The following is a 26062-nucleotide window of genomic DNA, read 5'->3' on the forward strand; positions in this document are numbered from 1 at the left end:
CGCCCACCCAGCTTTGTGTCGTCTGCAAATTTGGAGATATTGGGCCAGTAATTCCGGTCCCAACGTGTGAGTACGGACGGTGTACTCACGCGTGTGGCCGGAGGAAGTGCCGGATTTCAGCATGCACAGCGCATGCGCGGGAAACCGGCATTTCCTCTCCATCGAACTAAGGGGTTAAGAGGTCCAACGCGTGCGCGCAGGACTCTGCGCGCACGCGTTGAACTTCCTTCATTTTGACAGGTTTGCGCGTGTGTAAGGGCCTGAACTTTTTAGAAATGAAAAGAGGCGTAAGGAGTGGATTCTTGAAGGTAAGTGGTCTATTATTTAAAATTATTACATTTTTTCCACAGCTTCATTGTTTTTAAGGACTTTACAGTAAGGTAAGTTTATTTTTAGACCTGATTTCGTAAAAAGTTATTTTTTTCAAAAATTTTATTAATTGTTTTAAATAGCTTTTTAGTTATTTATAGTTTATTTAATTATTGGGATGTTTTTTAAAATTTTAATTAAAGTTAAACTAGTCTGTTGGGCGCCCGTACTTTTCATGAGTTTGACCGTCTACTATCAAACTCATGAATGAGTTTCCCCTCCCCTGATTGGCTGCACAGTGCTCACCTGATCCCAGCCGGCACATCGCACTAACTACGCCGCTGGATCAGGTAAGCACATCGCGCCGACATCTGAACCGGGCCAGTGACAGGAAATGCAAGCAGGCCCAGGCTTCAGATGTCGGCGCGCAGGGTGAGTGCACATCGGGGGCTTGCACGCGCGGCAAGCACCCGATCCTAATTTCTGGCCCATTACATCTAGTTCCCTTGTCTAGATCATTAATATATATTGTGAATAGCTGGGGTCCAAGGACCGATCCCTGCGGTACCCCACTAGTCGCTGCCTGCCACTCAGAAAAAGACCCGTTTATTCCAACTCTTTGCTTTCTGTCTGCCAACCAGTTCTCTATCCAAGTCAATACCTTGCCCCCAATCACATGTGCCTTAACTTTACACGCTATTCTCTTAGTATCATCTGCGTCCTTAATCGATTCACTTTTTGAGTTTCTGAATCCAGACGGTTGAGGTCCTTGAGAAACAATCGTGGTTCCAACACAGGTCCTCGGGGCACCCCACTCTATACTTCTTGCACCCCCAGCCCCGGCAGGAATATAGGAACATTGTCCCATGGGCAGCAGCAGCTTGGCCATGTGACCGCAAATCCATTTGCAGAATAGGCGCACCAACGTCAGTGTTCTCGCTCAGGCCAACATCCCCAGCACCGAAGCTTTGACCACGCTCGATCAACTCCGATGGACGGGTCACATCGCCCGCATGCCCGATACGAGACTCCCAAAACAAGCGCTCTACTCGGAGCTCTGACATGGCAAGAGAGCCCCAGGTGGGCAGAGGAAACGCTTCAAGGACACCCTCAAAGCCTCCTTGGAAAAAGTGCAACATCCCCACCAACACCTGGGAATCCCTGGGCCCAAGACTGCACAAAGTGGAGGAGAAGCATCCGGGAAGGTGCCGAACACCTTGAGTCTCTTCGCCGGGAGCAAGCGGAAGCCAAGCGCAAACAGCGGAAGGAGCGCACGTCAACCCAAGCACCCCACCCACCCGCCCCTTCAACCTCCGTCTGCCCCACCTGTGACAGAGACTGTAGGTCCCGCATTGGACTCATCAGTCACCTGAGAACTCATTGTTAGTGTGGAAGCAAGTCATCCTCGGTTCCCAGGGACTGCCTAAGAAGAGGTGATTCTTTGAAGGCCTGATGGAGGGTGTAGTCAGGATCTCACAGCCGAGCCTGCTCCTGTCCATATTCGACTTCCACTGATGCTCTTTACAGCAGGGTCACTGGATTGGGAGCAACAATGGAGGTTAGCTAACTGGTGCAGGTCAGGGATAAAACATGGGGCATCTGCTCGGTGTGACTCAGTACAACATTTACCAACCAAACCTTCAGAGTTCCACCTCACAGTCCTGATAGGGAATTGGGGAAACATCAGAACACCATCTAACTGCCGCATCATCTCAGCAAAGTGCCCTGTGAACTAGGTCAGAGGCTGGGTATTCTGTGGCGAATGTCTCACCTCCCGACGCCCCATAGCCTTTCCACCATCTACAAGGCACAAGTCAGGTGTGAGATGGAATACTCTCCACTTGCCTGGATGAGTTGCAGCTCAGACAACACTCGAGAAGCTCGACACCATCCAGGACAAAGCAGCCCGCTTGATCGGCACCCCGTCCACCACCTTAAACATTCACTCCCTCCACCACCGGCGCACCGTGGCTGCAGTGTGTACCATCTACAAGATGCACTGCAGCAACTCGCCAAGGCTTCTTCGGCAGCACCTCCCAAACCCGCCACCTCTTCCACCTAGGTCAAGGGCCACAGGCACATGGGAACACCACCACCTCCACGTCACACACCATCCTAACTTGGAAATATATCAGCCATTTCTTCATCGTTGCTGGGTCAAAATCCTGGAACTCCCTCCCTAACAGCGCTGTGGGAGCACCTTCACCACACGGACTGCAGCGGTTCAAGGCGGCTCACCACCACCTTCTCAAGGGGTGATTAGGGATGGGCAATAAATGCTGGCATGCCAGCGATGCCCACATCCTGTGAATGAATAAAAAAGTCACTGCAATACTGTGAGGTTTCATCACATGGGTTTCCTCGGACACTGCTTAAAATGACTGCAATTTTACCCAGCAATTTCGAATCCAGCTCTGTGGCTTTTAAATAAATACAGCCCAAAATTAATCAAAAATATATTTATTTTCTTAAATACATTTGGAATATGTGAAAATTAAAGTTGAACCCTTTATACAATCTAAATTAATAAATCTTATTCTTCCTCCTCCGCCTTTCTGTCCAGCAAGGAAGAATCGACAGCCACCTCTTCGTAATCCTTCTCGAGTGAGGCCATGTCCTCCCGGGCGTCCTGGAACTCCCCTTCCTCCAGCCCCTCTCCCACGTACCAGTGGACAAAGGCCCGCTTGGCGTACATCTTGTCGAATTTGAGGTCGAGGCGGGCCCAAGCCATGGAAATGGCGGTGGTGTTGCTCAGCATACAGACGGCGCGCTGCACCTTGGCCAGATCACCCCCTGGCACCACCGTCGGGGGCTGGTAGTTGATGCCCACCTGTGGGGGAGAGAGAAAGAAAAATGTTACTTCTGTTGGATTTTTTAAAAATTCCTTCACGGGAGGTGGGCATCGCTGGCAAAGTTGGCATTTACTGCCCATCCCTAGTCACCCTTCAGAGGGTGGTAGTGAGCCTTCCTTTTGAACTGTTGCAGTCCTTGGTGTGAAGGCACGCCCACAATGCTGTTAGGTAGGAAGTGCCCCAGTAACTGCATCACTTCACACTTCTCTGCATTAAACTGCATCTGCCGTGTGTCTGCCCATTTCACCAGTCTGTCTATGGCCTCCTGAAGTCTGATCCTATCCTCCTCATTTCAGAGTTTCGTGTCATCGGCAAACTGACATTATTCCCTGTATACCCAAGTCCATGTCATCAATATATATCAAAAAGAGCAGTGGTCCTGATACCGACTCCTGGTGAACACATAGAAACATAGAAGATAGGAGCAGGAGTAGGCCACTCGGCCCCTCGAGCCTGTTCCACCATTTAATGAGATCATGGCTGATCATCCAAATCCAGTACCCTGTCCCTGCTTTCTCCCCATATCCCTTTAGCCTAAAAGGAATATATTTAACTCCTTCTTGAATATATTTAATGAATTGGCCTCTACTGCCTTCTGTGGTAGAGAATTCCACAGGTTCACCACTCTCTGGGTGAAGAAATTCCTCCTCATCTCAGTCCTAAATGACTTACCCCTTATCCTTAGACTGTGACCCCTGGTTCTGGACTCCCCGCCATCGGGAACATCCTTCCTGCATCTAGTATACTGTATACTTTTTTCCAGTCTGAAAAACAACTGTTCAGCACTACTCTTTGCTTTCTGTCCATTAGCCTATTTTGCCACTGTCCCTTTAATCCTATGGGTTTTAATTTTGCTAACAAGTCTATTATGTGGTATTTTATCAAATGCCTTTTGACAGTCCACATACACATCAACCGCACTACCCTTTCCGTTACTTCAAGACTTGTGCCTTGTAGATGGTGTAGGGGCTTTGGGGAGTCAGGAAGTGAGAAATTCGTATCAGAATACTCCGCCTCTGACCTGCTTTTGTAGCCACAGTATTTCTGTGGCTGGTCCAGTAGAGTTTCTGGTCCCCAGGGTGTTGATAGTTGGGGGATTCAGCAATGGTAATGCCACGGGGGAAGTGGTTGGGCTCTCACTTGTTGGAGGTGGTCATTACCTGGCACTTATTGGCACAAATGTTACTTGCCACTTATCACCCCAAGCCTGGATCTTGCTGCAAGTAGGCATGGAACGCTTATCGTGAATCGAGCCCACTTCTGACCTTTATTGGTGGGGGGGGGGGGGGGGGGGGGGAAGGTCATTGATGAAGCAGCTGAAGATAGCTAGGCCTAGGATGCTGCCCTGAGGAACTCCTTTGGGCGATGTTCTGGGGCTGAAATGACTTGGCCTCCAACAACCACAACCATCTTCCTTTGTGCCAGGTATGACGCCAGTCAGGAGGCACAGCAAGTTGTGCAGATGGGAAACGGGAAGTTGCAAAGAGACGCGGACAGACTCAGCAAGTGGGCAACACTGTGGCAGATGGCGTTGTGTGTTTTGGGATGTTGGCTTTCAGCTCGAGGAGGAAGACAGTGGGGTGGAAGTTATGCTTCAGTCGTACAGAGCATTGGTTAGACTCCACCTGGAATACTGCCTTCAGTTTTTGGCACCATAGCTCAGGAAGGATGTATTGACCGTGGAGGGGGCACGGCCCAGATTCACCTAATGATGCGAGGGCTTAAAGGGTTAAATTACGAGGACAGGTTTCATAAACTTGGCTTGCATACCCGAGTATAGAAGGTCGAGGGGTGATTTAATTGGGGAGTTTAAAATTATAAAGGCATTGGATAAGGTAAATACAAAGAACCTATTTTCTAAGGTGGAATAGCCAGAACAAGGCTTGGGGGGTGGGGGTGGGGGGGGGGGGGGCAAATCCTAAAATTAGAGTTAGGCAATTTAAGAGTAAAATCAGGAAGCATTTTTCACATGAAGGGTAGTGAAATTCTTCAACGGTACCCCTTGAAAGGCTGTGGGACGCCGGGGGGGTCAATTGAAATTTTCAAGACCGAGATTGATCGTTTTTAATCATTAGAGGATATCAAGGGATATGGATCAAAGGACGGGACATGGGGTTGAGGTACAGATCGGCCTTGATCCAATAGAATGCTGGAACAGGCTCAAGGGGCTGAATGGCCTACTGCTGTTCCGTTACTGATCCCAAAACATAGGCACAAACTCCTTCAGATTCCAGGCCCGAGGAGCTCTCTCCTGAAGCACAATATTTTCAGCTCGATAGGATCTCCGAGGCGAAACGTCCCACGGCGCTTCACAGGGGCGGTATTAGACACAATGACACCGAGCCACGTAAGGAGATGTTAGGATGGGTGACCAAAAAGCTTGGTCAAAGATTTTAAGGGGCGTCTTAAAGGAGGAGAGGTTTAGCGAGGGAATTGGGCAGCTGGGGGGCACGGACGCCAATGGTGGAGCGATTACAGTCAAAAGGCCAGTTCTGAGATGGCCATTTTCCACCGTTCTGGAGTGCAGGATGGCAGACGTTAATCAGGAGCACGTGGCCTGGGCATCCAGGCAGTAAGTATAAAACAGGAAGGTGGCAAAAACAGGAAGGCAGATTATTATCTGAATGGCAATAGATTGGGAAAAGGGGAAGTGCAACGAGACCAGAGTGTCCTTGTGCACCAGTTGCTGAAGGTAAGCATGCAGGTGCAGCAGGCGGTTAACATAGAAACATAGAAAATAGGAGGAGTCGGCCATTCAGCCCCTCGAGCCTGCTCCGCCATTCAATGCGATCATGGCTGATCATCCAAACTCAGTACCCTGTCCCTGCCTTCTCCCCATATCCCTTGATCCCTTTAGCCTTAAGAAATATATCCAACTCCTTCTTGAATATATTTAATGAATCGGCCTCTACTGCCTTCTGTGGTAGAGAATTCCACAGGTTCACCAATCTCGGTGAAGTAATTCCTCCTCATCTCTGTCCTAAATGGCTTACCCCTTATCCTAAGACTATGACCCCTGGTTCTGGACTCCCCTGCCATCGGGAACATCCTTCCTGCATCTAGTTTGTCTAGTCCTGTTAGAATTTTATAAGTATAGAAGGCAAATGGTACGTTGGCCTTCATAGCGAGAGGATTCGAGTACAGGAACAAGGATGTCTTGCTGCAGTTGTACAGGGCCTTGGTGAGACCACACCTTGAGTATTGTGTGCAGTTTTGGTCGCCTTATCTGAGGAAGGATGTTCTTGCCATGGAGGAAGTGCAGCGAAGATTCACCAGGCTGATACCTGGGATGGCAGGAATGAGGTATGAGGAGAGATTGGGTCAATTAGGCTTATACTCACTGGAGTTTAGAAGAATGAGAGGGGATCTCATTGAAACTTATAAAATTCTAACAGGACTAGACAGACTAGATGCAGGATGTTCCCGATGGCGGGGGAGTCCAGAACCAGGGGTCACAGTCTAAGGATAAGGGGTAGGCCATTTAGGACTGAGATGAGGAGGAATTTCTTCACCCAGAGAGTGGTGAACCTGTGGAGTTCTCTACCACAGAAGGCAGTAGAGGCCAATTCATTAAATATATTCATGAAGGAGTTGGATATATTTCTTGAGGCTAAAGGGATCAAGGGGTATGGGGAGAAGGCAGGGACAGGGTACTGAATTTGGATGATCAGCCATGATCGCATTGACTGGCGGAGCAGGCTCGAATGGCCTACTCCTGCTCCTATCTTCTATGTTTCTATGTATACTGGAGGTTATCCACAGGACAGAGTTCTATAAAGGTACGTGCCTTTCAATCGTTCTTCATTTTTATCGTGCCAGTTGTTTGAAATTAGTCATTTTTTGCCCCCAGCACCATTAATGGCACCAAAGCATTTGGCAATGGAAGGAGGACCTACAGACAGACGGATTCAGATCCGGGTGTGTTAGAGATGCTCTGTACCCGCGCAGACGCATCAGCAGGTAGAGGGGAAGGTCCCTGACTTAGGCAGATAATTAATGCAGTTGGGGGCTCCTCGTCCCAAAGAAGCTGGGGCAGCAAACTGGGACGTCACAACTAAGGTACATGAACGCCAGACGAAATGTAATCCCGCGTGCTTCATACTCCAATCGGTTATGTCATGTCCTGCTTTCGGGGGGAACACCATGGTGTTCAACAGCCAGAGCGCCCTGATTGGTGGCAGCTTGGCAGGTCCTTGCCTATTCAACGGGGTCAATGTGGGCAAGTGTTATCGTTGTCATCCTCTCGACCCTAGGTAGATAAATCAGAATATTTTCTAAATGGCAAGAAGCTAGGAACGGTCGAGGAGCAAAGAGATTGGAGAGTTGTTTTTTTTCATTACTTTATGGGATGTGGGCGTCGCATTTATTGCCCATCACTAATCGCCCCTTGAGAAGGTGGTGGTGAGCCGCCTTCTTGAACCGCTGCAGTCTGTGTGGTGAAGGTGCTCCCACAGCGCTGTTAGGGAGGGAGTTCCAGGATTTTGACCCAGCGACGATGAAGGAACGGCCGATATATTTCCAAGTCAGGATGGTGTGTGTGACTTGGAGGGGAACTTGGAGGTGGTGGTGTTCCCATGCGCCTGCTGCCCTTGTCCTTCTAGGTGGAAGAGGTCGCGGGTTTGGGAGGTGCTGCCGAAGAAGCCTTGGCGAGTTGCTGCAGTGCATCTTGTAGATGGTCCACACTGCAGCCACGGTGCGCTGGTGGTGGAGGGAGTGAATGTTTAAGGTGGTGGACGGGGTGCCGATCAAGCGGGCTGCTTTGTCCTGGATGGTGTCGAGCTTCGAGTGTTGTTGGAGCTGCAACTCATCCAGGCAAGTGGAGAGTATTCCATCACACTCCTGACTTGTGCCTTGTAGATGGTGGAGAGGCTTTGTGGAGTCAGGAGGTGAGACACTCGCCGCAGAATACCCAGCCTCTGACCTGTCCAAGTACACAAATCATTTAAAGCTAGCAGACAGGTCCAATAAGCAATCAAATGGCTAATGGAATGTTGGCCTATATCTCGAGGGGGCCGTGGACTAACAGAGCACCACCCTCTTAGCACTACCTCCACTTCAACAGCCAAATGGGGTTGGGGGCTGGGTGCCCTGTCACTTGCTTGCAGACTTGTGCTTACACCTTGGGAAGGGGGAGGGGGGGGTTCACCTTGAGGGATGCTCACCTCTACCTGAAGATGCATCTGCGTGGGTACAGGTGGGCACAGAGAGCATCTCTAATGCACTCTTACCTGAATCCATCCAGAGGTCCTCCTTTTCTTCCACTGCCAATATTCAGGCTTGGGCTGATAAGTACCAAGTAACGTTCATGCCCCACAAGTGCCAGGCAATGACTATCTCCAACAAGAAAGAGTTGACCCACCTACCCTTGACATTCAACGGCATTACCATCACCGAATCCCCCACCATCAACATCCTGGGGGTCATCATTAACCACAACTTAACTGGACCAGCCACATAAATACTGTGGCTACAAGAGCAGGTCAGAGGCTGGGTATTCTGCGGCGAGTGTCTCACCTCCTGACTCCCCAAAGCCTTTCCACCATCTACAAGGCACAAGTCAGGAGTGTGATGGAATACTCTCCACTTGCCTGGATGAGTGCAGCTCCAACAACACTCGAGAAGCTCGACACCATCCAGGACAAAGCAGCCCGCTTGATCGGCACCCCGTCCACCACCTTAAACATTCACTCCCTCCACCACCGGCGCACCGTGGCTGCAGTGTGTACCATCTACAAGATGCACTGCAGCAACTTGCCCAGGCTTCTTCAGCAGCACCTCCCAAACCCGCAACCTCTTCCACCTAGAAGGACAAGGGCAGCAGGCGCATGGGGAACACCGCCACCTCCAAGTTCCCTTCCAAGTCACACACGCCATCCTGACTGGGAAATATATCGGCCGTTCCTTCATCGTCACTGGGTCAAAATCCTGGAACTCCCTCCCTAACAGCACTGTGGGAGCACCTTCACCACACGGACTGCAGCGGTTCAAGAAGGTGGCTCACCACCACCTTCTCAAGGACAATTAGGGATGGGCAATAAATGCTGGGCCTTGCCAGCAACGCCCACATCCCAGGAATTAATAAAAAAGTGTCGACTGCAATATTTGTAAGGTGAAATGCTTGGAGGATCAGTGCTTGGGCCTCAGCTATTCACAATCTACATCAATGATTTGGACGAGGGGACCAAATGTAATATATCCAAGTTTGCTGATGATACAAAGCTGGGTGGGAATGTAAGTTGTGAGGAGGATGCAAGGAGGCTTCAAGGGGATATAGACAGGCTCAGTGAGTGGGCAAGAACATGGCAAATGGAATATAATGTGGAGAAATGTGAAGTTATCCACTTTGGTAGGAAAAATAGAAAAGCAGAGTATTTTTAAATGGTGAGAGATTGGGAAATGTTGGTGTCCAGAGGGACCTGGGTGTCCTTGTACACCAATCACTGAAAGTTAACATGCAGGTACAGCAAGCGATTAGGAAAGCAAATGGTATGTTGGCCTTTATTACAAGAGGATTTGAGTATAAGAGTAAAGACGTCTTACTGCAATTATATAGGGCCCTGGTGAGACCACACCTGGGGTATTGTGGACAGTTTTGGTCTCCTTACCTAAGGAAGGATATACTTGACATAGAGGGAGTGCAGCGAAGGTTCACCAGACTGGTTCCTGGGATGGGGGGATTGTCCTATGAAGAGAGATTGAGTAGACTAGGCCCATATTCTCGGGAGTTTAGATGAGAGGTGATCTCATTGAAACATACACAATTATTACAGGGCTTAACAGGGTAGCTGTTTCCCCTGGCTGGGGAGTCCAGAACCAGGGGTCACAGTCTCAGGATAAGGGGTCGGCCATTTTGGACTGAGATGAGGAGGAATTTCTTCACTCAGAGGGCGGTGAATCTTTGGAATTCTCTGCCCCAGAGGGCTGTGGAGGCTCAGTCGTTGAGTATATTCAAGACGGAGGTCGATAGATTTTTGGATATTAAGGGACATTTTTTGTATTCATTTATGGGATGTGGGCGTCGCTGGCAAGGCCCAGCATTTATTGCCCATCCCTAACCGCCCTTAAGAAGGTGGTGGTGAGCCGCCTTCTTGAACCGCTGCAGTCCCGTGTGGTGAAGGTGCTCCCACCTGGTGTCGAGCTTCTCGAGTGTTGTTGACTCAAGGGATATGGGGATAGTGCAGGAAAGTGGAGTCGAGGTCGAAGATCAGCCATGATCTTATTGAATAGCGGAGCAGGCTCGAGGGGCCGAATGGCCGACTCCTGCTCCTATTATGAAGGCCTGGATGGAGTGGTTAATACACGGCCCATTGGAAAAGAGGGCTCGACAGGCTGAATGGCATTTTGTGCCATTCAAGTCTTTCTATGTTCTTTCATTGATGATTGCAAGTGCAGGATAAAGCAGTGCGGAGGAATCTGGATTTGGGGATTTAATATAAAACCCACTTACTGTTATGTTCATTAATAAATAGACATTCTTATTATGAACACAGCTAGCTTTCGCTAGTTACTTTATTGAGCACATGTGGACTTGTACAGCATCTTGACTGCTGCCTTGTGGGTAGCCTAGCCTCATGGGTAATGTAGTCTTAATATAATATATAGCTGGGTAGTGTAGTCTTATATACAGCTCTATGGCTCCACCTAGTGTCCACTATAGAATGACATGCTATTGATCACTACACTTACCTTGAACCCGGTCGGGCACCAATCAACAAACTGGATCGAGCGCTTGGTCTTGATGGTGGCGATGGAGGCGTTGACATCCTTCGGCACCACGTCTCCTCGGTACAGCATGCAGCACGCCATGTACTTGCCCTGGCGAGGGTCACACTTCACCATCTGGTTGGCTGGCTCAAAGCAGGCGTTGGTGATCTCCGACACAGATAGCTGTTCGTGGTAAGCCTTCTCAGCCGAAATAAGGGGCGCGTAGGTTAATAAGGGGAAGTGAATGCGGGGATAGGGGACCAGGTTGGTTTGGAACTCAGTCAGGTCCACGTTCAGGGCACCGTCGAACCGTAGCGATGCCGTGATGGACGACACTATCTGGCCGACGAGGCGGTTGAGGTTGGTGTAGGTGGGGCGCTCAATGTCAAGATTACGCCGACAGATGTCGTAAATGGCCTCGTTGTCCACCATGAAGGCGCAGTCAGAGTGCTCGAGGGTGCAGTGGGTGACGAGCACGGAGTTGTAGGGCTCGACCACCGCGGTGGAAATCTGCGGTGCCGGGTAAATGGCAAACTCCAGTTTGGATTTCTTGCCGTAGTCGACGGAGAGTCTCTCCATCAGGAGGGAAGTGAAGCCCGAGCCGGTCCCGCCCCCGAAACTGTGGAAGATGAGGAATCCCTGCAGTCCTGTGCACTGGTCAGCCTGTGGGCAAAGAGAGTACAAGACATTAAATGATGGGAAGACAGAGATTCCAAAAAGCAGACACTGCCCCCCATAGCGTGGCAGGATTGATACCTCAGTTTGTTTCCTTGTAATCTTTGTTACATGTTGTTTTTCAAATGGCAATCCTAAGTCTACCAAAGTGATTGGCAAAGGACTTGACCGAGGTTTTGCCATGGCAGATAGACACGAAATGTGTTTTTTGAAGGGTGACATGCGGTTGTGTACCATCCACTTTGCACTCTCTGCCCCTACTTCAGAGACCAGTACCAAACGTTCCCTGGGGAAACACTGGGTGTATGTAGATAAACCTGTATAATCCCCTTTCAACTGCTGTATTCCCCTCCCCCCGCAAGACAGTTGCAAGCTGAGAGGAATAAGGCATGTTCAGACTTGCCTGCTGCTGAGAGAAGGAAAACCAATCAGGTTCCAGCAGGTGACCAATCCGTGAGTCATCACAGGTTCGCGGGCTGTACGAATTCAGTACTGTATTGTGAGAGTTGGAGTAAAGACCTATTTCTTGTAGCTCGCTGTGTTGCCTATTTCTTTACGCGGGAGACTGTAGTCTCCCACACCCTAATCATTTAAACAAAATACAAGTCCTCAAGAATTCTTGGTAACAACTGGTCCATGTTGAATATGGAAAGTACAGAGGAGAGCTTAAAAAAGGAAAGAGGGGCAAAGATAGTGTATGAGAACAGATTAGTGGGCAACATAAAAGAGAACCCAAAAGTCTCGACGATAGGGCAATAGTAGCCTTCAAAAGGGAATTGGATAAACGCCACCTTAAACATTCACTCCCTCCACCACCGGCGCACCGTGGCTGCAGTGTTGGCCATCTACAAGATGCACTGCAGCAACTCGCCAAGGCTTCTTCGGCAGCACCTCCCAAACCCGCGACCTCTTCCACCTAGAACGACAAGGGCAGCAGGCGCACGGGAACACCACCACCTCCAAGTCACACACACACCATCCTGACTTGGAAATATATCGGCCGTTCCTTCATCATCGCTGGGTCCAAATCCTGGAACTCCCTCCCTAACAGCGCTGTGGGAGCACCTTCACCACACGGACTGCAGCGGTTCAAGGCAGCGGCTCACCACCACCTTCTCAAGGGCAATTAGTGATGGGCAATAAATGCTGTGCCTTGCCAGCGACTCCCACATCCCGTGAATGAATAAAAAAAGGCTACACATTCGGACAGTTCCGGGCACCTCCCAACCTGCAGTGGGACTGGAGCTGATAACAGTGCTTGGGTCAGGAGCTTTCATGTGTCACACCACTGCTGCTTTTCTCAGAGGGTGCTGTTCAGTGTTGGGGCGACCAGATTAAAATGGGGCACTTGAGAGTTGCGGGCCAACACAGCAAATCCCCGGCAGACCAACGCGACAGAACCCACCAACTTCCGGATGCGATCCAAGACCAGATCCACAATCTCTTTGCCGATGGAGCAGTGCCCCCGCGCGTAGTTATTGGCCGCATCCTCCTTGCCGGTGATGAGCTGCTCGGGGTGAAAGAGCTGTCGGTAGGTGCCGGTGCGGACCTCATCTGGGGGCAGAGAACAGAGATTTCAAAACAGGAACACAGAACATTACAGTGACTTAAGATACAAGTTGAGTCCACAACTATCACATTGGCTCAGAATAAATGTTTATACAATTGAAAACTACAGGAAACTCTTTTTTATCCGGCATCGACGGGACTGGCGTGGTGCCGGTTTATCAAAAAGTCCAGATTAGAGGCATAGTAAAAGATACAAGAGCGCCGTACACAGCAACAAATCCAGGCTTCCCTGTTGCTTAGCAACAGGTGCAGGAACCCCGGCCGCAGACCAAGCGTCCCTGTTGCTTAGCAACAAGTGCAGGAACCCCGGTTACACAGCCACAGATCCAGGAACGGCCACTAATATGAAGTAAAACTTACCTGAACCTACTCCTGAGTTTTGCCGGTTAACAGAGATTTCCGGTTATTTAGGAGCCGGTAAGTCGAGAGTTTCCTTTTATTTGGCACAATGCTTTGTTCCGTAAAATGGTGCATTGGGACTAAAGGGATTTGCAGTCAGATGTTAAATGGTCTTGGTCTGACACCTATTAGATAGATACTACAAACATTCAGAGAAGGTTCACGAGGTTGATTCCGGAGATGAAGGGGGTGTCTTACGAGGAAAGGTTGAGCAGGTTGGGCCTATACTCATTGGAGTTTAGAAGAATGAGAGGGGATCTTAATGAAACATAAGATTCTGAAGGGGCTCGACAGGGTAGATGCAGAGAGGATGTTTCCCCTCGTGGGGGAATCTAGAACTAGGGGGCATAGTTTCAGAATAAGGGGGTCGGCCATTTAAATCGGAAATGAGGAGGAATTTCTTCTCTCTGAGGGTCGTGAATCTTTGGAATTCTCTTCCCCAGAGAGCTGTGGAGGCTGGGTCACTGAATATATTTAAGGTGGAGATAGACAGATTGTTGAACGATAAGGGAGTCGAGGGTTATGGGGAGCGGGCACGTTAGTGGAGTTGAGGCCAAGATCAGATCAGCCATGATCTTATTGAATGGCGGAGCAGGCTCGAGGGGCCGAATGACCGACTCCTGCCCCCGTTCCTTATGCTCACCCTTCCAAGGGTGGAGTCCTACCACTGTCAACATCGCGTGCTCACATTGTGCCCCCTTGCCATGGCCCAGCCCATAGAAACATAGAATACAGGAGCAGGAGTAGGCCATTCGGCCCCTCGAGCCCACTCCGCCATTTAATGAGATCATGGCTGATCATCCAAATTCAGTACCCTGTCCCTGCCTTCTCCCCATATCCCTTTAGCCTTAAGAAATATATCCAACTCCTTCTTGAATATATTTAATGAATTGGCCTCTACTGCCTTCTGTGGTAGAGAATTCCACAGGTTCACCACTCTCTGGGTGAAGAAATTCCTCCTCATCTCTGTCCTAAATGGCTTACCCCTTATCCTTAGACTGTGACCCCTGGTTCTGGACTCCCCGGCCATCGGGAACATCCTTCCTGCATCTAGTCTGTCCAGTCCTGTCAGAATTTTATAGGTTTCAATGAGACCCCCTCTCAATCTTCTAAACTCCAGCGAGTACAAGCCCAATCGACCCAATCTCTCCTCATACGTCATTCCTGCCATCCCAGGTATCAGCCTGGTGAATCTTCGCTGCACTCCCTCCATGGCAAGAACATCCTTCCTCAGATAAGGCGACCAAAACTACACACAATACTCAAGGTGTGGTCTCACCAAGGCCCTGTACAACTGTAGCAAGACATCCTTGTTCCTGTACTCAAACCCTCTCGCTACGAAGGCCAACATACCATTTGCCTTCTCCTCATCTGGAAGCCCACTCCTCATCTATACGCTCCCTCTCAGTGGTATTGCCCATGACCATTGGCTCAGCTCCAAAGGTGCACCATTTTTTACCCCTCCACCATCAGCCTCATGCTGTTCAACTGCCCGTTGTGACATCAAGTTGTGCAGGAACAAATGTTTTTCTGCAGCTCAACAAGAGGAAGCTGATCAAAGGTGAAGCAGGGGCAGGGACACTGCAATGGGCCACAATCTATGACCCCTGCTGGATATCGGCCCAGAAATTCGGGTCGGAGGCTTCCCGCGGGTGCGAGCCCCCGACCTGCACTTACCTAGTGCGCCAGCCATTGAGCTGTGGGCCCGCGTGGGATTCCGATCCTGGGCCTGCTCCAGCTGCCGGCGCGCAGTGCTTGTGTATCCCAGGGGCGCAGTTAGTTCGAAGCGTCCCCTGGGATCATGTGGGCCATGGAGAGCCAATCGGAGCAGGGAATGCTCCATTCATAAGTTTGACAGGAAGAGCTGTCAAAACTTATAAATACTACGGGCCCCAAAACATCATTAAATCTTCAAATAAATTTTTTTAAAACATCACATTTTTTAGATAAACTATAAATTACATGAAATAACTATTTTAAACAATAATTTAAATTTTTGTAAAAAATAATTTTATTTTCTAACGGGGCTAAAAATAAACTTACCTTTCTTTAAAGTATTTAAAAATAATAAACCTGTGGAAAAAATGTTTTAATTTTAATTAATTCACCACTTACCTTGTAAAAAGCAGGCCTTGCGCCTGCTTTTTAATTGTGTAACTTCTGCAGACTTGCCCTCCCGGGAAAACCTGCAAAAAAACGGAAGTTCGACGCGCACGCGCTGCTTCTCCCGCGCACGCGGTCAAACTCTGAACCCCTTCTTTCAGGGGAACGGAAGTGCCGGTTTCCCACGCATGCGCAGTGCATGCAGGAAACCGGCACTTCCATTGGGCCTACGGGAGAGTACCCCGTGCGTACTCACCCGTGGAGACCCGAATTTCTGGGCCATTGTGTTTGCATGGATGCCGGTTAAATAGCCTTGCTCTCACATGCAGAATGGTCAAGTGAATGAGATACCAGATGGTGTCCAGTGCTCATAGAACCGTGCCCGAGCAACAATTTCTTTGAAAGGTGAGGGAGGCAAAAAGGACAAAGCTTACCTCCTCTCGGTGTGTCTGTGAGGAGCTGGGAGAGTGCCCCTTACACCACCCTCAGTGACAAAATTAGTGTTGAAGGGGGGGGGCTTTCGAGCTCTACTATAATTAAAGGGTTAAGAAGGGGTCTCGGGATCGAACGAGCCAATAGGCCTTTTGCAGTAGTCAGCTTTTTCTAAGTTGCTTAACTGGCAGTTGAGATAACAAGAATAACATGCTGATTTTGCAGTAGTGTTGGAATGATTAACAACTGCAAGTTGTGTACCTTGGAGATAATTACAAATAGCAGAAGATTGAGTCAGAAGTAAAGAGGCCTAAAGGGGCAGGAAAAGCAGAACGACGAGTCAGAAGTACAATGTTGGTGAAACCCCATCTGGCACAAAGGTCATAGGTGCAACAACAGCTTGGGGGATAACGGACATATGCTTTTCCGGTAATAAAGGCGGTACCTTAATGTAACGCGGCATAGGCAACCAATCAGTGAATGTGCACGCGGGGCAAAACCCAACCAATTGTTAAGATGGGTCGTGCACGAGGCTAATCATGTACCTATATTTTGCATAAAAGACAGCTTAAAACTTTGTATCATCGGAGTGAAGCCTGGCTAGACCGATAGCAGGTTGTCCCCCCACTAGTGCAAATAAAGACTGCTTGAATCTTTGAACGCAGACGTAGTGTCGAGTGTTTATTTCAAATACTCCACTTCAGTGTAATGTACGTAAGGATGCTACGTAACTGTGCACCTATCACAAGCAGTTAGTTTAGTGAGAGCACGGACTGACCAACCCATCAACAATCTCCCCCCTTACCAATCACAGTGGGCTCCAGATCTATAAACACGGCTCGGGGGATGTGCTTGCCCGCCCCCGTCTCACTGAAGAAGGTGTTGAAGGAGTCGTCGCCACCTCCGACGGTCTTGTCACTGGGCATCTGCCCGTCCGGCTGGATCCCATGTTCCAGGCAATACAGCTCCCAGCAAGCGTTGCCCATCTGCACTCCGGCCTGGCCAATGTGGATTGAAAGACACTCACGCTAAAGAGGGAAGAAGACATGATTATTCACAGGTAGGAGGGCAATGCTTTATACAGTCAGTGGTGGTGAACCCATAGGCAGTTTCATATACAATTACTGAAGATGGGAGTTATATTGGAGTAATATTAAAGTCACACTCTGAATTCAGTCAGTTTTACCAGGAGAGGTCCTCCTTTACAAATCCCTCTACTGCCGTCACTTGCGGCACCCTAACTCTACAACCTCCTCTCCTCCCAGGGCGAGGACACAGCTTCCGTCAAACTCTAAAGCGAGACTCATGCTAACCGTAACGTTACGAAGGCAAATGGTATGTTGGCCTTCGTAGCGAGAGGATTCGAGTACAGGAACAAGGATGTCTTGCTGCAGTTGTACAAGGCCTTGGTGAGACCACACCTTGAGTATTGTGTGCAGTTTTGGTCGTCTTATCTGAGGAAGGATGTTCTTGCCATGGAAGGAGCTCAGCGAAGATTCACCAGGCTGATACCTGGGATGGCAGGAATGACGTATGAGGAGAGATTGGGTCGATTGGGCTTATACTCGCTGGAGTTTAGAAGAATGAGAGAGGATCTCATTGAAACTTATAAAATTCTGACAGGACTGGACAGACTAGATGCAGGAAGGATATACCCAATGGTCGGCGAATCCAGAACCAGGGGTCACAGTCTAAGGATAAGGGGTAAGCCATTTAGGACAGAGATGAGGAGGAATTTCTTCACCCAGAGAGTGGTGAACCTGTGGAATTCTCTACCACAGAAGGCAGTAGAGGCCAATTCATTAAATATATTCAAGAAGGAGTTAGATATATTTCTTAAGGCTAAAGGGATCAAGGGATATGGGGAGAAGGCAGGGACAGGGTACTGAATTTGGATGATCAGCCACGATCGCATTGAATGGCGGAGCAGGCTCGAGGGGCCGAATGGCCTACTCCTGCTCCTATCTTCTATGTTTCTATGTTTAATCCAAAATAAAATCCTAAATTGCAAACTTAAACAGAACATTAAACATAAAAGCTGAACTCCAAATGGAACCCAAACCCTCAAGGTTACTCTGCCTCTAAATGCAACCATAACCCCACATTATCTCAACTCGAAATATAAAGCTAACTTTAATGGCAACCTAATCCCGAATGTAAACATAAATTGACCCAAATCCCGACCCCAAGTGTAATCCCAAATATAAACCTAATCTCAAAAGTAAGGCAAAGACAAAGATACATCTAAGCCCAAAAATGACCGTGACTTAAAATGTAACCGTAATCTGAAATATAAGCTTAACTTAGAGTCATAACGGCACAGAAGGAGGCCATTCGGCCCATCGAGTCCGTGCCGGCTCTCTGTAGGGCAATCCAGTCAGTCCCATTCCCCCGCTCTATCCCCGTAGCCCTGCAAGTTTATTTCCCTCGAGTGCCTATCAGGTCTCCCCTTGAAAACATCAAGTGTCTCCGCTTCCACCACTTCCGTCGGCAGCGAGTTCCAGGTCCTCACCACTCGCTGCGTAAAAAAGCTTTTCCTCACATTCCCCCCTGTATCTCTTGCCCAAAACCTTAAATCTGTGTCCCCTAGTCCTTGTACCATCAACTAGTGGGAACAGCCTTTCCCTGTCTAGCCTATCCAAACCCGTCATAATCTTGTACACCTCGATCAAATCACCCCTCAACCTCCTTTGCTCTAATGAAAACAAATCCAGCTTCTCCAACCTGTCCTTGTAGCTAAGATCCCCCATCCCCGGAACCATTCTGGTAAATCCCCTCCGCACCCTCTCGAGGGCCTTCACATCCTTCCTAAAGTGTGGTGACCAGAACTGGACGCAATACTCCAGTTGTGGCCTAACCAGTGCTTTATAAAGGTTCAGCATAATTCCTCTACTTTTGTACTCAATACCTCTATTTATGAAGCCCAAGATCCCATATGCTTTGCTAACCACTCTCTCAATGTGTCCCGCCACCTTCAGGGACCTATGCACATTAACTCCCAGATCCCTCTGTCCCTGCACACTCTTTAAAACTGTGCCATTAAGTGTATATTGCCTCTCCCTGTTCCTTCTGCCAAAATGCACCACCTCACACTTCTCTGTATTAAATTGCATCTGCCACTTGTCTGCCCATACTGCTAGCCTTTCTATGTCCTGTTGCAGTCGATTGGTATCATCATCACTGTTTGCCACACCCTCAAGTTTGGTGTCATCGGCAAATTTAGAAATTCTACTTTGTATTCCAATATCCAGGTCATTTATATATGTCTAAAAAATTTGAAAAATATATGCTTTAGCCCTAAAAGTAACTGAAACAGAAACCTAAACATACTTCAACTGTAGCTCAAGAACCTATGAACTAGGAGCAGGAGCAGCCCATACGGCCCCTCAGGCCTGCTCCGCCATTCAGTAAGATCATGGCTGATTGTCTGCCTCAACTCCACTTTCCCACACTATCTGCTTAGCCCTGGATTCCCTTAATATCCAAAAATCTATCGCTCCGAGTCTTGAATATACTCAATGGGCCGTATATTCCAATCCCTATGGATGTGTACTCACCCGTAAGGACATCGGAAAATGCTGGTTACAGGCAGGCCAAGCGCATGCGCTGAAAGCCGGCATTTCTGATCTGTCTAGAATGGTCTTGACAGATCGGACGCCTGCCCTGGAGAAGGGCCTCTGTGGGGGAGAGTTCCACTTTCTGGAGACCCTCCGCCCGCAGAAAACCCTTAGAAATCTTACGCCTGGTAAAAGCAGCGTAAGATTTGAAAAAAAAGTAAAAAACAAACTTTTTTTCCCCACTCATTTATCATTTAAAAATACTTTTAAAAAGGTAAGTTTATTTTTAGCCTTGTAAAATACTTTATTTTTTTCAAAAAATTAAATTTTTGTTTAAAATATATATGTAATTTCAACTAATTTGAAAAATGTGATGGTTTTTTAAAAATGCATTTAATGTTTTACAGTGTTTTTGGGGAGATCGGAAAATATGGGCCAATGACACAGCTCCACAGCCCTCTGGGGTAGAAACATAGAAGATAGGAGCAGGAGTAGGCCATTCGGCCCCTCGAGCCTGCTCCGCCATTCAATGTGATCATGGCTGATCATCCAAATTCAGTGCACTGTCCCTGCCTTCGCCCCATATCCCTTGATCCCTTTAGCCTTAAGAAATATATCTAACTCCTTCTTGAATATATTTAATGAATTAGCCTCAACTGCCTTCTGTGGTAGAGAATTCCACAGGTTCACCACTCTGGGTGAAGAAATTCCTCCTCATCTCTGTCCTAAATGACTTACCCCTTATCCTTAGACTGTGACCCCTGGTTCTGGACTCCCCGACCATCGGGAACATCCTTCCTGCATCTAGTCTGTCCAGTCCTGTTAGAATTTTAAGTTTCAATGAGATCCCCTCTCATTCTTCTAAACTCCAGTGAGTATAAGCCCAATCGACCCAATCTCTCCTCATACGTCATTCCTGCCATCCCAGGTATCAGCCTGGTGAATCTCTGCTGCACTCCTTCCATGGCAAGAACATCCTTCCTCAGATAAGGCGACCAAAACTGCACACAATACTCAAGACGTGGTCTCACCAAGGCCCTGTACAACTGCAGCAAGACATCCTTGTTCCTGTACTCAAACCCTCTCGCTACGAAGGCCAACATACCATTTGCCTTCTTAACCGCCTGCTGCACCTGCATGCTTACCTTCAGCGACTGGTGCACAAGGACACCCAGGTCTCTTTGCACTTCCCCTTCTCCCAATCTATTGCCATTCAGATAATAATCTGCCTGCTTGTTTTTGATACCAAAGTGGATAACCTCGCAGTTCCAAAGATTCACCACCCTCTGAGTGAAGAAATTCCTCCTCATCTCAGTCCGAAATGGCCGACCCCTTATCCTGAGACTGTGACCCCCTGGTTCTAGACTCTCCAGCCAGGGGGGAAACAGCCTCTCAGCATCTCCCCTGTCAATCCCCCTCAGAATCTTATATGATTCAATGAGATCACCTCTGATACTTCTAAACTCTAGAGAATATAGGCCTAGTCTACTCACTCTCTCCACATAGGACAATCCCCCCATCCCAGGAATCAGTCTGGTGAACCTTTGTTGCACTCCCTCTATGGTAAATATATCCTTCCTTAGGTAAGGAGAGCAAAGGTGTGCACAGCACGCCAGGTGTGGTCTCACCAGGGCCCTAAATAATTGCAGTAGGACCTCCGTACTCTTGTACTCCAATCCTTTTGCAATAAAAGCTTACATAACATTTGCCTTCCTAAATGCCTGCATGTTAACTTTCAGTGATTCATGTCCGAGGACACCCAGGTCCCTCTGAACACCAACATTTCCCAGTCTCTCACCATTTAAAAAACCCAATAAAAGGTGATTTTTTTTATTCGTTCCTGGGATGTGGGCGTCGCTGGCAAAGCCCAGCATTTATTGCCCACCCCAAATCGCCCCTTGAGAAGGTGGTGGTGAGCCGCCTTCTTGAACCGCTGCAGTCCGTGTGGTGAAGGTGCTCCCACAGCGCTGTTAGGGAGGGAGTTCCAGGATTTTGACCCAGCGACGATGAAGGAACGGCCGATATATTTCCAAGTCAGGATGGTGTGTGTGACTGGGAGGGGAACTTGGAGGTGGTGGTGTTCCCATGCGCCTGCTGCCCTTGTCCTTCTAGGTGGAAGAGGTCGCGGGTTTGGGAGGTGCTGCCGAAGAAGCCTTGGCGAGTTGCTGCAGTGCATCTTGTAGATGGTCCACACTGCAGCCACGGTGCGCCGGTGGTGGAGGGAGGGAATGTTTAAGGTGGTGGACGGGGTGCCAATCAAGCGGGCTGCTTTGTCCTGGATGGTGTCGAGTTTCTCGAGTGCTGTTGGCACTGCACTCATCCAGGCAAGTATTTATGTGGCTGGTCCAGTTAAGTTTCTGATCAACGGTGACCCCAGGATGTTGACGGTGGGGGAGTCGGTGTTGTTGGAGTGGCACTCGTCCATCGAGCTATAAACCTTGCCCGAATGTAACCCTGAGCCCTAAATGTAAAAGTCGCCACTGGTGTACCCTGCCCATCACTGGAGCTCGCCGCCTGGCAGTGAACCCTCTGCCCAAAGGTGACCTCTGCCCCTAATCTGTAACCTGAACTCTGACCCCACCCCCCACACAGTCCCTCCCCTCACTCTCACCATTGGGATTTGAATCCGGAGGCGCCAATCGACGTCACGAGCCGGGCACGCAGGCAACAACACACCTGTGCAGTGGACCGGAGAAAGGAGTGGCGCCTGCGCACTGGAGGGAGGGAGGGAAAGGAGTGGCGCCTGCGCACTGGAGGGGAGGGAAGAGAGTCGCGCCTGCGCACTGGAGGGAGGGAGGGAAAAGAGTCGCGCCTGCGCACTGGAGGGAGGGAGGGAAAAGAGTGGCGCCTGCGCACTGGAGGCGGGAGGGAAAGGAGGAGTCGCGGCAGCGCACTGGAGGGAGGGAGGGAAAGGAGTCGCACCTGCGCACTGGAGGGAGGGAGGGAAAGGTGTCGCGGCAGCGCACTGGAGGGAGGGAGGGAAAGGAGTGGCGCCTGCGCACTGGAGGGAGGGAGGGAAAGGAGTGGCGCCTGCGCACTGGAGGGAGGGAGGGAAAGGAGTGGCGCCTGCGCACTGGAGGGAGGGAGGGAAAGGAGTGGCGCCTGCGCACTGGAGGGAGGGAGGGAAAGGAGTGGCGCCTGCGCACTGGAGGGAGGGAGGGAAAGGAGTGGCGCCTGCGCACTGGAGGGAGGGAGGGAAAGGAGTGGCGCCTGCGCACTGGAGGGAGGGAGGGAAAGGAGTGGCGCCTGCGCACTGGAGGGAGGGAGGGAAAGGAGTGGCGCCTGCGCACTGGAGGGAGGGAGGGAAAGGAGTGGCGCCTGCGCACTGGAGGGAGGGAGGGAAAGGAGTGGCGCCTGCGCACTGGAGGGAGGGAGGGAAAGGAGTGGCGCCTGCGCACTGGAGGGAGGGAGGGAAAGGAGTGGCGCCTGCGCACTGGAGGGAGGGAGGGAAAGGAGTGGCGCCTGCGCACTGGAGGGAGGGAGGGAAAGGAGTGGCGCCTGCGCACTGGAGGGAGGGAGGGAAAGGAGTGGCGCCTGCGCACTGGAGGGAGGGAGGGAAAGGAGTGGCGCCTGCGCACTGGAGGGAGGGAGGGAAAGGAGTGGCGCCTGCGCACTGGAGGGAGGGAGGGAAAGGAGTGGCGCCTGCGCACTGGAGGGAGGGAGGGAAAGGAGTGGCGCCTGCGCACTGGAGGGAGGGAGGGAAAGGAGTGGCGCCTGCGCACTGGAGGGAGGGAGGGAAAGGAGTGGCGCCTGCGCACTGGAGGGAGGGAGGGAAAGGAGTGGCGCCTGCGCACTGGAGGGAGGGAGGGAAAGGAGTGGCGCCTGCGCACTGGAGGGGAGGGAGGGAAAGGAGTGGCGCCTGCGCACTGGAGGGAGGGAGGGAAAGGAGTGGCGCCTGCGCACTGGAGGGAGGGAGGGAAAGGAGCACGTAGCATTCGTAACAAAATAGACGAGTTAATGGCACAAATAACTACATATGGGTATGATCTTGTGGCCATTACAGAAACATGGCTGCAGGGTGACAATGCCTGGGAATTAAACATACCAGGTTATTTAACGATCAGGAAGGACAGGCAGGAAGGAAGGGGAGGTGGGGTGGCTATGTTAATAAAGGAAGGAATCACTGTAATACAGAGAAATGATATTGGGTCAAAAGATCAGGATAATGAAACAGTTTGGGTGGAGATAAGGAATAATAAGGGGAAAAAAACACTAGCGGGCGTAGTCTATAGGCCTCCGAACAATTGCAACTCTGTTGGACGGAGTATCAATCAGGAAATAGTTGAGGCTTGTAATAAGGGAACATCTATAATTATGGGGGATTTTAACTATCATATTAATTGGACAAATCAAATTGGGCAGGGCTGCCTTGAGGATGAGTTCATTGAGTGTATTAGATTTCTTGAGCAGTATGTAACTGAACCGACCAGGGGGCAAGCAACCTTAGATCTGGTCCTGTGTAATGAGACAGGATTAATTAAAAATGTCCTAGTAAAGGATCCCCTTGGAATGAGTGACCATAACATGGTTGAATTCCATATTCAATTAGAGGGTGAGAAGGTTGGATCTCAAACAAGTGTGCTAAGCTTGAATAAAGGAGACTATGAAGGTATGAGAGCGGAATTGAGTAGAGTGGATTGGGAAAATAGATTAAAGGGTAAGACGATACATGAACAGTGGTGTACATTTAAGGAGTTATTTCACAACTTCCAAAAAATATATATTCCACTGAGAAGAAAAGGGTGTAAAAGAAAAGACAGCCATCCGTGGCTAAGTAAAGACATTAAGGATAGTATTCGACTAAAAACAAGGGCATATAAGGTAGCCAAATCTAGTGGGAGGATAGAGGATTGGGAAAACTTTAAAAGACAGCAAAAAATAACAAAAAGATTGATTAAGAAAGGGAAGATAGATTATGAAAGTAAATTAGCAAAAAATATAAAAACAGATAGTAAGAGTTTTTATAGTTATATAAAAAGAAAAAGGGTGGCTAAAGTAAATGTTGGTCCCTTAGAGGATGAGACCGGGAAATTAATGGTGGGAAATATTGAGATGGCAAAAACACTGAATGAATATTTTGTATCAGTCTTTACAGTAGAGGACACTAAGAATATCCCAACAATGGACAAACAGGGGGCTATAGGGGGGGAGGAGCTAAACATGATCAAAATCACTAAGGAAGTGGTACTCGGTAAAATAATGGGACTCAAGGCGGATAAATCACCTGGACCTGATGGCTTACATCCTAGGGTCTTGAGGGAAGTGGCAGGAAGGATTGTGGATGCATTGGTAATAATTTTCCAAAACTCCCTGGACTCAGCAAAGGTCCCGGCGGACTGGAAAACTGCTAATGTAACACCCTTATTTAAAAAGGGCAGTAGACAGAAGGCTGGAAACTATAGACCAGTTAGCCTAACATCTGTGGTCGGTAAAATTTTGGAGTCCATTATTAAGGAGACAGTAACAGGACATTTGGATAAACATAATTTAATGGGACAAAGTCAGCATGGTTTTATGAAGGGGAAGTCATGTTTGACAAATTTGCTGGAGTTCTTTGAGGAAGTAACATATAGGGTGGATAAAGGGGAACCAGTGGACGTAGTGTATTTAGACTTCCAAAAGGCATTTGACAAGGTGCCACACAAAAGATTATTGCTTAAGATAAAAAAATCACGGGATTGTGGGGTAATATTCTGGCATGGGTGGAGGATTGGCTATCCAACAGAAGGCAGAGAGTTGGGATAAATGGTTCATTCTCAGACTGGCAATCAGTAACTAGTGGTGTTCCGCAGGGGTCAGTGCTGGGTCCCCAACTCTTTACAATCTATATTAACGATTTGGAGGAGGGGACCGAGTGTAACATATCAAAGTTTGCAGATGATACTAAGGTGGGAGGGAAAGTAGTGAGTGAGGAGGACATAAAAAACCTGCAAGGGGACATAGACAGGCTAAGTAAGTGGGCAGAGATTTGTCAGGACTGGCAGCTCAATATTCCGGGGTATAGAATCTTCAGGCGAGACAGAGGGGGGTGTAAAAGGGGAGGGGGTGTTGCAATATTAATTAAGGAGTCAATTACTGCTGTAAGGAGGGATGATATATTAGTGGGTTCCTCTAATGAGGCCATATGGGTAGAACTTAAAAACAAAAAGGGGGCAAGCACTTTGCTGGGAGTGTACTATAGGCCCCCAAACAGTCAGGGGGAGATAGAGGAACAGATATGTAGGCAAATCTCAGAAAAGTGCGAAAATAATAGGGTAATAATAGTGGGGGATTTCAACTTCCCCAATATAAATTGGGACAGTCAGAGTGTGAAAGGCTTAGAGGGTGCAGAATTCTTAAAGTGCATCCAGGAGAGCTTTTTGAGCCAACATGTAGAAAGTCCTACAAGAGAGGGGGCGGTACTGGACCTAATTCTGGGGAATGTAGCCGGGCAAGTGGTGGAAGTGTCAGTAGGGGAGCATT

At 49.2% G+C, this 26062-nt stretch overlaps 1 protein-coding gene across 1 annotated transcript in view; it reads right to left on the reverse strand.

Moving 5' to 3' along the window:
* Positions 1 to 2753: 2753 nt before the first annotated feature.
* The window catches only part of LOC147086860 (tubulin alpha-1 chain-like), a 28962-nt gene continuing 5653 nt past the window's right edge, over positions 2754 to 26062 (reverse strand). The window contains exons 2-5 of the mRNA XM_085979062.1: positions 16849 to 17071; positions 12946 to 13094; positions 10848 to 11528; positions 2754 to 3139 (exon numbers count right to left, since the gene is read on the reverse strand). Coding sequence (XP_085835188.1) covers positions 2843 to 3139; positions 10848 to 11528; positions 12946 to 13094; positions 16849 to 17071 — 1350 coding nt within the window. The 3' untranslated portion in view covers positions 2754 to 2842. The remainder of the gene's footprint in view (positions 3140 to 10847; positions 11529 to 12945; positions 13095 to 16848; positions 17072 to 26062) is intronic.

This window comes from Somniosus microcephalus, unplaced genomic scaffold (genome assembly GCF_052327205.1).
Source record: "Somniosus microcephalus isolate GS21.2 unplaced genomic scaffold, FLI_Smic_1.0 unresolved_chr7, whole genome shotgun sequence".
NCBI lineage: Eukaryota > Metazoa > Chordata > Chondrichthyes > Squaliformes > Somniosidae > Somniosus > Somniosus microcephalus.